Below are 11393 nucleotides of genomic sequence, written 5' to 3' on the forward strand. Positions count from 1 at the left end.
TGCCAGAATACCTGCTACAATGGCAACACTGAACAAAGTGTCTTAAGAATGACTTACATTTTCATACAATGAATAAAATGAAGCCTGCTGTCAATTTCAAGGACGTGCTGAGTTTATACTTCAGAATGTAATTTATAAATGAGAGCAAAAAACAGGGAAAATGTATTGAAGCTTGCAAGTCAGAAGGCAAAACTAGAACAAAATTTGGGGTAAATCCAACGGTCATAAATCAAGGCAACACACAAATTCTGTGCAATCTTTTCATTTTAATTCTTTTCCATCTACATACATACAAACATATCAATGTTATTTCATTATAAAAGTTACTAAGTTATAATGATACAACCAATAGTGATGGTTCAGTACAGATGGAAATTGAAACTCTTTGTACACTTCCCAGATGATCAGCATGATAGGCCTCAGCTGCTCAAATACATCATACATCAGCTGAACACAATGGTAGTCAACTCCCATCCGAAGACCCCTTTTAAAAGATCAAAACTGTCTAGATTCACAGCTGCATAACCAAAAGTACTTTCACCCTAGTTATACTACAGCATAAACTACAACTTCCTGGAAGGAACGAAAATTTAATTAAGATCAGTGACTCAAGTGGGATTAAATCTTGGGACTTATTGCTAATTTTAAAGAAACAAATTTACTTCAAATCTAAATTCTGGAATTGCTTTCATGAGCTGCCAATGATCTGGCAAAATAAAGTAGAAATGCTGCATTATATAGTGCATGACATTAAAAACACACCCTGCAACACAGTATGTTGACAGGCCAACTAGAGGGGATGCCATATTAGATCCAGTTTTAGGTAATGAACCAGGTCAGGTGACAGATCTCTCGGTGGGTGAGCATTTTGGGGGACAGTGACCACTGCTCCATAACCTTTGGCATTGTCATGGACAGGGATTGGAGTAAAGAGGACGGGAAGATATTTAATAGGGGAAAGGCTAATTATGAGGCTATAAGGCGAGAACTTGAGTGTGTAAATTGGGATGACATTTTTGAAGGGAAATGTACTGTGGAGATGTGGTCTATGTTCAAGGATCTCTTGCAGGATGTTAGGGATAAATTTGTTCCGGTGAGGCAGAGAAGGAATGGCAGGGTGAAGGAATTATGGTTGACAAGGGAGGTGGAACAACTAGTTAGGAAGAAGGCGGCAGCAAACGCAAGGTGTAAGCAGCAAGGATCAGATAGGGCTCGTGAGGAATATAGAGTAGCAAGCAAGGAACTTAAGAAGGGGCTGAGGAGAGCAAGAAGGGGACATGAAAAGGCTTTAGCGAGTAGGGTTAAGGAGAATCCCAAGGCTTTTTTCTCGTACATGAAGAGCAGAAGGATGGCTAGAGGAGGAGGATAAGGGGAGACATGATAGAGGTACACAAAATATTGAGAGGAATTTGGTGCATGGAATGCGCTGCCTGGGGTGGTGGTGGAGGCTGATATGTTGGTCAAGTTCAAGAGATTGTTAGATAAGCATATGGAGGAATTTAAAATAGAGGGATATGTGGGAGAAAGGGGTTAGGTAGTCTTAGGTGTGGTTTGAAGGACAGCACAACATGGTGGGCCGAAGGGCCTGTATTGTTCTATGGTTAGCTAGAGAAGATAACTTTATTCTTATTCCATGTTTCCCATAGAGATAAAATAGTACAATTCTGAAGATACCGGTAACTCTATTGTAAATATTTCAATGCTACCTAGGAAGTCAGACATGTTCATCCACTGTCTTTATAAGCATTAGGGCCAGGTTATTCATAGCATGTAAATTTGCCTTTGTTGCACAAATGCAAATATTACAGCAAACCAAGGTAGGTATTTAATGTACAAAATGAATGTACATGCAACATTACACATTATTCTTTCTCTGTCTACCTTATACACTCAGTGGTACATTGAAGATTTGTTGCAATGGAATTTCTGAAACATATCCAGCAATGTGAAGACTATCTAAGGTGATATGTATGGTCAAGGGCAAAAAAGAACTTCAGAAACATGTTCACAAACCAATGTAAATGTACAATTTTCTGGGATATTTATTTGAAGCTATGCACAAGAAAAAATAATTTGTTGAAATGGTATTCAATATTATAGAAAGAAAAAGAAAGAGATCAGCTAATGAAATCAATATTGAAAACAAGTAGATAATTTTTTCTAAATGAAAGTGAATTGCAATCAAGTCAACAGTTCTGTGCGTTAAGCAACCGCACATATTGTGCCTTTAAGTAAACAAATGAAATCTGCAATCCTTTGACAGATATTCACTGATTCCTACTTGGCTTTTTGTACACCAATTTTCACTTAGGGTAAAAGTCCAATTTATGAAGTAACAAACAACATTCATTCAGCACTCTCAGCAGAAGGTGATCTGGATCGGGAACGAGACCGGGATTTTGACCGAGAACGAGACCGGGATCGAGAATGAGATCTTGGACGCTCTGCTGACTGTGGGGATTTAGCTGGGGAAGGAGACCGGCCTTTCTGCTCCTTAGCAGGCACAGGTGATCTGCTACGAGAACGTGTTTTACTGCGGCTCCTACTCTTTGACCTACTGTAGGACTTGCGGCCTCTGGACCTAGATCGGCTACGTGTTCGGCTACGAGATCTGGATGAACTGCGACTACGGGATCGGGACCTGCTCCGAGACCTGAAAATATAAAGAAAATGAGAACTGTAGACCTCAAGTATCTTTGTGCATGTATGCATTGAGACAGGAAAGAATTTAATTCTCAAACACATCCGTAACGCATCAGTTCACAAAGCAAGGGCAATCCTGAATTTCCAGTTGCCAGTCACTTCAATTCTCTTATCCTACTAATGAATTTGACATATTACTATTCAAATGAAGCCCAAGAACAGCATCTGATCTTACTACTTGGCACATAGCTGCCTTGAGGATTCAAGATTCAATTCATCAATATCAGGTAACACCCTTTCCAGCTTGTTGCAGAACTGGACAATTTTGATAAAATGTCCACCTGTAATGTGAACTCCATTCCCCCTCCCAACAAATGCTACTTGACCATTTGTGCATTTCCAGTATTCTCTCTTATTTCAGATTTCAACCATCTGCAGTGTCTTTTACGTCACAGTTCCACGACTTGACTATCTCTTGTCATTCACCCTGTATTTACAACACATTTGGACACACATCTGCAATCAACAAGCCTTCACCACCTTCTCTCAGCTGTCATTTTCAAAGTCTACCAGGTGTTTCTTCCCTATCAGCCATCCCCTTTGTTTCCTCCATTACTCCCCCTTTGCCATATCTTAAAATATGCTTTCTAACTTCGCCTTGTTCTGATGCACAGTCATCAACCTGAAATTTTAGCTCTTCCCCCAAGATTCCAAGAATTTCTAGCTTATTCTGTGGAAATGAAATGGATTGTTCTACTAAACCATCCACACTAAAATTCAAAACATTCTCCATTAGCAAAGAGCATCCTCTTTAAAAAAAATTGATTATAAACTGTATACCTCAGAACTCTAGTTTTCACCAAAATCTCACAGCACTCTCCAAACTGTCAACCCCAAAAGAATGCAATATGTGTAAACCTAACAGGGCTGTCCTTCTAACACTGGGACAGCATTCTCCAACATTTACCTGTATTGTTTACGTTCTTCAATCAGTCGGATCCTCCTTCCATTAAGTTCTGTTCCAGACAACTTGTCAAGTGCATTCTTCAGGTCACTATAGGATGCAAATTCTACAATCCTGAGAATGAAAAATGAAATAACTGTGAGGAAAAACTGCTCAGCTCTTCAGTACCATGTATTAGAACACATGGGAGAGAACATAACTAAGAAATTAAGTGAAAATTTTAGACTCTTCAAAATTGCCACTAAATATAAGACAACATATGGCTTCTAAGAGAAGCATAGATTGAAAGTGTCATCATAAGATTTGGCTTTCAATATTTCATAGTATCATATAAACAAAAAGACCCAACCATTAATAAAATACAGATCAGCTTAATTCAGCTTTGCAAACAGAACTTTAAAAATCAGTCAAGATATGACTGATATCTGTATCCAGCAGGAATAAATGTTCAAAACCATACAAAAGGTCATTATAAGATAGCAACTCCGAAGTAATTCTTTGTTCTGCAATGAAGAATCATCAAAATAATTGATATACATATAACTGAAATCTCAACCAAATTCTAAGTGTAAGCTCAGTGGAAAACATATTGTTTGCATTATTTTAGCATCTTAAGTATGATTATTATGCTATGAAAGCCCTGTTCTATTTTCCAAATTCAATGTTTAATGTACATGATTATGTTTTCAACATTCAACAGACTGTTTCAGTTCAGATCAGCAGTTTCAAGCTGTTAAGACACCAATTCATTCTTGTAACTTACCCTTCATTGAGTTTGTGTCTGTGTGCATCTGCAAAAGTCACTTCTCCGGCCTGTCTCATAAAGTCCTTCAGATCCTAAGTAAGATCAGATCAATTAGTTAAAAAGGAGCACATTAAAATACTCGTTCTGTTATTTTCCAATATACAAGATCATTGGAAAAATTGTTTAAAAACAATTCTAATTTCAAAATTTATATTACCTTCCTGTACAATTCCCTAGGCTATTCACCCAGCCAAATGCAACAATCACTTGCAGAGGTACCACCACGACTGGAGACCAGATGGTGCTCTTCACCACCCACTTGACCGACGCTATCATTCGATGCGAGCCTTCCCGGACATCGCCCCACCTTAAAGGCAGACGCTGGCATTGCCATGGGAACAAACACTGCTACTCTTGCGCCGTACCAGGGACTCCTCACCTCACTCCAATCGAGCTTCCAACCAACCCTACTAGCGAATTTCTCCCATTTCTTTCAACCAAGGACCTCATTTTAGAGTGGGTGCCCAGAACTCTTGACTTTAGGAAGACACCATTTTCGGGGTGCAGCACGGAACACTGGCATTAACCAAGTGCCCACCATGTAGGTCAGACCACCACACACAGATCTAGATCACCAAATGACAAACGTAGGAGCGGACTGGCATTTCAACTAGGCCCAAGAGACCAAGCCAGAGCGATTAGGAAAACCAACGGCACTCCTCGTCACAAGGCCAACGACATAACGAGAGGCTGGTAAATAAAGGTTTTAATATTTGGTTAAACTTTGTAAACATTAAGCATAAAAACCAAACAAATGTCATTCTTAAGGCTTTCAAGGTTAACAAACAAGTTAACTGACTGAACTTCCAGAAATCAAACTAACTGCAAATTAAACAGTTCACAAACTCCTCAATGCCATTCTATTTACCTGCACTGAAGGCAGGTATTTAATCAGTTTCCCCACTAATGCTGATAACAATATGCCCAGTACCTGCCTTCTTAGTGGGCAAGAGTCTACTTCCCCTCCCCGTCACCTGAGAGGAGCTAGCCTTGTGAGAAATCATGGGCATTGACCCATACCTCACTTCAAATATTCCTGTTCCACCTCTTCTCGCAATGAGGCCAACAGGATTAACATCACCTCAGACACTCAGCAAATATTCAAAAGTAATAGGGCTGGAGCTCTGAGAAGAATAATTCAGGTCGCAAAGAGGCCTTCCAAAAAAGTTAGCTTAGAATTTTGTTTTACAAAATGAAAGAAGATTAAAATGTGCACAATGAAATATGTAATATCAACAATACAGAGGTTTCAAAAGTTCATACAAGAAATTGCAACAGCTTAAGGAAGATAGGTTGTATTTGACCAAGTCATTTTACAGTAAAGGAACACAGATCTGCAATCACTAAGCACCAAGTTTGTAATATATAGATCTGGCAGAACAATGTAACAATTTACTTGCAAATATCACTACCCACAATTCTGTGGTCAACTTCAACTAGCTAAGTAATCCATTCCAGGGAGGGAATATCAACATCAATTTTTCCATCTCCAAAGCCAATTTGGCAGCAGCTAACCGATAAATTGCAGTTTTCCCCAAATTATCTATGTCTATGTAACAATTACTTGATTGATAAATTTTTTCTCTTGATTTATTAGTTTAATTTGGTGAATGAGTGAGCCCCTGAACTAAGGTGTGCCCTTCACTGTAAAGAGTCTTGACCAACCTTGAAAGCCCTATTCATATTTAATCCAAAAGGAATTACCAGTTTCATTTCATCTTACAATTTGTGAGCAGTTTACACCACAAAAGACAATTTACTATTTTACATAACATACCTGCCAACTAACTCGTGAAGAGAGATTTTCAACAATCACTCGGTTTTCTGTACGAACTGGAGGCCCATTTCTAAAAGAGAATTAATGGAGGTCAGCACATTATCAAAACTGACTGCTGGTGCCCGAGTTTAAAGCAAACAATGAACTGATATTGTTCCCCAGCACAAACTTAGAAACTCCACCATTGCTTCAGTGATTAACTTCTCAAACTCTCCACACTGAACCATGAACTGTGGAAGGATCTCATGGTCAAGCTTAATGTTTAAAATTCCTAACTATGATTAACTGCTCGCCAGCACAGCTGGCTTCAGAATCCCATAAGAGAACTTGTGAACAAGCAATCCCATAACTATTTCTATTTAATAAGTGTTCAAAATACACCAGTCCAGCAATGATTCCTACAGATAAACTTCTCAACATAAAAACCCAGAAATGGACACAAGGAAATGAAGAGAAAATTAGTTTAAAAAAAATGCCTAAACAGTAATTTTACCAGCATGCTGCAGAGCTTAAGATGATAAACAATTATGAATTACACCACTTCCAAACAGTACAAGTATATATTCAAATATTTGAATGCATCCTAGTATGGTCCAATGGCATTCGGCTCCTGTGCTCTTGCTCTACTTGTTACTTATTTAAACTATGAAGTTTCCATTGAAGAGCACAACACACTGGACTCACCTTCCTCCTCCTCCACTACTACGGGACCAACGCTGGCTAAAGCGACCTTGAAACCGTCCCCCTCCACGTCCTCCTCTAGGGCGCGCTCTGGCATGTTCAACTGTAACTCTGAAGATATTATACCATTAATATCTATAAATATCATTGAGAATAAACACTGGGACACTGACAAACATATTTTTATACCTTTCATTGCACAACTCTTTTCCATCCAGCTCATAAACTGCATCTTCTGCATCTCTGTAATCTTCAAACTCCTGGAAGAATTCAACTTTTTTCCATTAAAGAGCTAATGATATATACTCTCAATCAAATGCAAGCCTTTTCAGGTCACTTCATTATTGCTTTGACTGTCTCTCTCATCACAGATTCTGCTCAACCCGCTGAGTGTTTCTGAGAATATTTTTGTTTCAGCATTTTTTCATTAATAAGCTTTAGGTAATGGTAATTATATTGATGCAATCTCTCTCTTCCATCCTTTGTACTGATATTATTTAAGGTATATTCATATAGAATAAATGGGCCTAAAGATTTTAATAGAATTATATACTAGCTTACCAGGTAAGGAAATTGGTTAAGTTGTAAAGTTAAACATTAAGCTGAAATCGCTTAACTATACAAATGCTATAATATTAACAGATGCATCCGCTCCTTATTCTCTATATCCACCATATTCTTACAGGTTTAAGCAAAAAGCCTATGGTGTTAGACAGGCAAAGATAGAACATGGCATCAATAAAAATTTAACAACAGAAATGCAACTTGGAATATTGTAATAAGCTGAATATCTGAATGTGCAGTAAAGCACAAAGAAGTATAGCCACAGTGATAAGATTGGACATGAGCACAGATATTAGAGGATGGGCCAAATTAATTAGAAGTCAATGAAATGTGGTATTCACCGGGCCTTTTTATCTACTATATCCCTCAGTGAAGTAAACTACTGCGCAAGAGAACCGCGAGTTCAGTTTTCATAAAGTTATACCAAGTGGATTCGCGTGATATCAAATCAACTATTTGTATTCTGCTAAAGCCAAAATGTTACTCTATTTTCGACAATCATGCATGTCCTAGAAGCATGTTACAATGCAACAATATATGCCAGTAATGCAAACAACCTGTCTTTTATGCAGACCGCCAGTGATGTGTTTAAAGTGAAGTGACATAAATATGAGAAAAGATTAGAAAATGGATGAAGACATTACATATGCATGAGTGAGAGAGAATTACATGGGTACAAAATAAGGCACAAATGTGTTGGATCAAATGGGCTTTTCGTGTTGAAAATATGATTTCATAATGCAAGCTACAGATTATTTTCAGCACACTCAGCCGACTAATGTCTTAATTTTGATAATCAACACAATGCATGATGCAAAAAAAAACACTGGAATAGATGGTAAGATCAATCAAGCTTCTCGCAATTTTACTTGAACCTATGCAAATGCAGAAAAGAAAAACTTACCACAAATCCAAAACCATTCTTCAAATCAATTTCCTTAATTCGCCCATACCCTTTGAAAAATTTCTCCACATTTCTCTCAGTAGCATGAGGGCTCAATCTACCGATGAACACTCGGGAACTCATCCTAAACAATGAACACCTAGAGAAATATGGGACACAAATCAAAACTTGATTTCTTCTGTTAAGACTTAAAATATTTGAACATCTTTATCATTCAACAAATTCATTTAGAAAAATGCTCAGATATATTACCGAAGCTTCACCTTCCTTACATGGAAAGCACTTCCACAAGTAATAACAATGAAAGAACATTAACTAGTTTCAAATGCATTAGTGTGTGCCTCTGCTTCTAAGCTTTAAGGGAGTACAAAGCATGGCTTAAGGAAGAGCATTTCTTTTTAAAGCTAGTACACTAGCGCCACAATTTACTAATAGTGAAGTGAATGCTCAAGGCAAGATGGGATGTTAATGTTTTGCCTGGATGATGTGCTTTAGAAGGAACACTCATCCAGGAAAATAGAGGATTTCAACTTGGCTTTGACATACCATGTAAATAGTGGAACATTTTGAAAAAGTTAGGCAAGTTACTTGTGCAAAAACATTGTTCATGAAGCTGTTCTGGAGCTAATGTAATTGCCTTACTGCCACTACCACTTTTCTGGATAAAGAACTATACTAGACAATATTCAGTGGAGATTCCTTCATTTGAGTACTTCACTTTTATTGGGTTTTATAATGCCTCAATTGGTCACATGCTGCAAAACTGCAAGGTCTCAACCCAAGTGGCATCACAACAGTTTGTTTATAATTTTAAATTTCCAGTAGTTTTCCTTTCTATATTCCTCAATACCAGTGCTACCAATGGATCTTTAATCAAAGGTGACCTGACTATTGATGTGTCACTTCATAATAATCCCTCATATCACTTTTCTGAAAACTGAGAGCAGACCAACCAGGTTGTAACAATGGATTAGATTCGTTCTGCTCTGTGAAGAGAACTGTTGAAGTCACAACTAGTTCTGGAAGACATCAGAACGCCAGCAAGCACTGAGTTCGGGATTCATAGACTTGGCTACATCAGAAAACGGTCAGTTTCCCGACCACGCAGTGAAAAGAATTATTCGAAGACTTCATCAACATGGGCAACATTAAGAGATGCAGGTGGATCTAATCAACATTTGATAAAAGATAGTTGCACTGGTGGCCAGCACTCTGCATGTGTGCAGTAGACTCCTGCTTAAACAGTCTATGGTCATTAAGAATCATGCATGCTTCTACCTATCACCTCTCAGCTTGTGACATCTTCTCCCCCTCACCTGGACTCGCCTATCCAGCCTGTACTCCTCCCCTCCCCCCACCTTCTTATTCTGGCTTCTACCCTCTTCCTTTCCAGTCCTGAAGGATCTCGGCCTGAAACGTCGACTGTTATTTCCCTCCAAGGATGCTGCCTGACCTGCTGAGTTCCTCCCGCACTTTGAGTATTGTAATAAATCTAATCAGATAAGATAGCAAAGTAACAGGGAAAAAGTCGCTTCAGAAAAAAGACTTCAACATCTGCAACTCAAAAGGGGAAAGAATAGTGACGAGATTTATTTTTAAACGCGGCGGCTGTAATCCGCAATGCACTGGCTGCAGATGTGGTGGGGGCAGATTCTATTTGAGCCTTCAAGAGAATTGGACATGGCGAAGGGCACAGACAAGGGGCAGAGGGCAAAAGTCATGAACAACTCTGGTGAAGCGGGCGCGGACACGACCGGCGGGATGCGCGGTAACCCAAACTGCAATCATACAAACACACACACACCTGAAATAAAAATTACAGGCAAGCTAACCAAATCCTGCTGCTGCCTTGGGTTACAGAAAAGCTGCTCAATTTGCACGCTGACCAAAACGTTGTGAGTGTATTTCGGTAAAGAGGAGGGAGGAGGAGGGCGGACACCCCGGGGCCTTGGATCCAAACCAAGATTTATCAGCCGGCGGGGTGTGGGAATGGGTCGAGGGTCGGGGGTGACGACAGCCCGAAGCCGACTTTCACTGGCAGGGTAACGGGAAGCAATCGCAAGCAGGTTGGGCGTGAAGGTATCGCTAACATCGGGCTCCCGCCCCGGGCCTCACTGGCATCCGGAGCAGCCGCGGCGCTCAAAATGGCGGCCGAAGGCTGCCAACAGCCCGGCGCCCGGTGACTCAGCGCCCTGGGAGAGCGAGGCCCACTCCCCAGGCCCAGCGGAGCTTCCCTTACTGGGAGAGCTGTAAACCGCACTGACCCACGGCACCAAGCGCAGCATTCCCACCACGTTCCCGGACTGAATTCCGCCCACACAGCAACCTCGGGCGAAGCTTCCAACTAACCGCATGACTGTCGTTGTGGAAGCTAATGCACACCCCGACCACCACCCATCGATTCGCTCCCCCCTCCTCCTTCAATCAATACTAGAGGAACTCCATTTCAGACCCAAAGTACCCAGTGATCCTCCACCCCTTTTACCTCCACGGAGCCGCCGCTGGAATGACGCAGTTTAAATTAAAGTCGATCACAAAATGGAGATCGCCGGTTACCCGGAGCTGACGTCACCTCCGGGGCGGGGAGCGATGGCACAAGTGTGGACTTGCGTCAACTCCGATGGGGGGGAGTTGGGGGGGGAGTTGGGGGGAGTTGGGGGGAGGGAGTTGGGGGGAGTAGGGGGGGGGGGGAGTTGGGGGGAGTAGGGGGGGGGGGAGTTGGGGGGAGTAGGGGGGGGGGAGTTGGGGGGAGTAGGGGGGGGGGAGTTGGGGGGAGTAGGGGGGGGGGAGTTGGGGGGAGTAGGGGGGGGGGAGTTGGGGGGAGTAGTTGGGGGGAGTAGGGGGGGGGAGTTGGGGGGAGTAGGGGGGGGGGAGTTGGGGGGAGTAGGGGGGGGAGTTGGGGGGAGTAGGGGGGGGAGTTGGGGGGAGTAGGGGGGGGAGTTGGGGGGAGTAGGGGGGGGGAGTTGGGGGGGAGTAGGGGGGGGGGGGGGGAGTTGGGGGGAGTAGGGGGGGGAGTGGGGGGAGTTGGGGGGAGTAGGGGGGGGGAGTTGGGGGG

General features: G+C 41.5%; 1 protein-coding gene across 3 annotated transcripts; it reads right to left on the reverse strand.

The window, feature by feature from the left end:
- Nucleotides 1-246: 246 nt before the first annotated feature.
- LOC127569912 (serine/arginine-rich splicing factor 5-like) lies at nt 247-10899 on the reverse strand. Of its 3 annotated transcripts, none has more exons than XM_052014978.1 (8): nt 10824-10899; nt 8339-8477; nt 7060-7130; nt 6874-6981; nt 6190-6259; nt 4371-4444; nt 3611-3721; nt 247-2653 (listed from the first exon to the last, which is right to left on the reverse strand). In XM_052014978.1, exons 2-8 carry the CDS (start codon nt 8459-8461, stop codon nt 2347-2349), a joined length of 864 nt encoding a protein of 287 aa, XP_051870938.1. In that variant the 5' UTR covers nt 8462-8477; nt 10824-10899; the 3' UTR covers nt 247-2346. The 3 variants fall into 3 exon arrangements, 2 of the variants coding, with proteins under 2 accessions (XP_051870938.1, XP_051870929.1); XM_052014969.1 differs by lacking the exon at nt 10824-10899 and adding an exon at nt 10688-10707; XR_007956261.1 differs by lacking the exons at nt 247-2653; nt 10824-10899 and adding exons at nt 4570-5102; nt 10688-10707 and having other exon boundaries at nt 3647-3721.
- Nucleotides 10900-11393: the final 494 nt, after the last annotated feature.

The sequence above is a fragment of the Pristis pectinata genome, chromosome 1, assembly GCF_009764475.1.
Source record: "Pristis pectinata isolate sPriPec2 chromosome 1, sPriPec2.1.pri, whole genome shotgun sequence".
NCBI lineage: Eukaryota > Metazoa > Chordata > Chondrichthyes > Rhinopristiformes > Pristidae > Pristis > Pristis pectinata.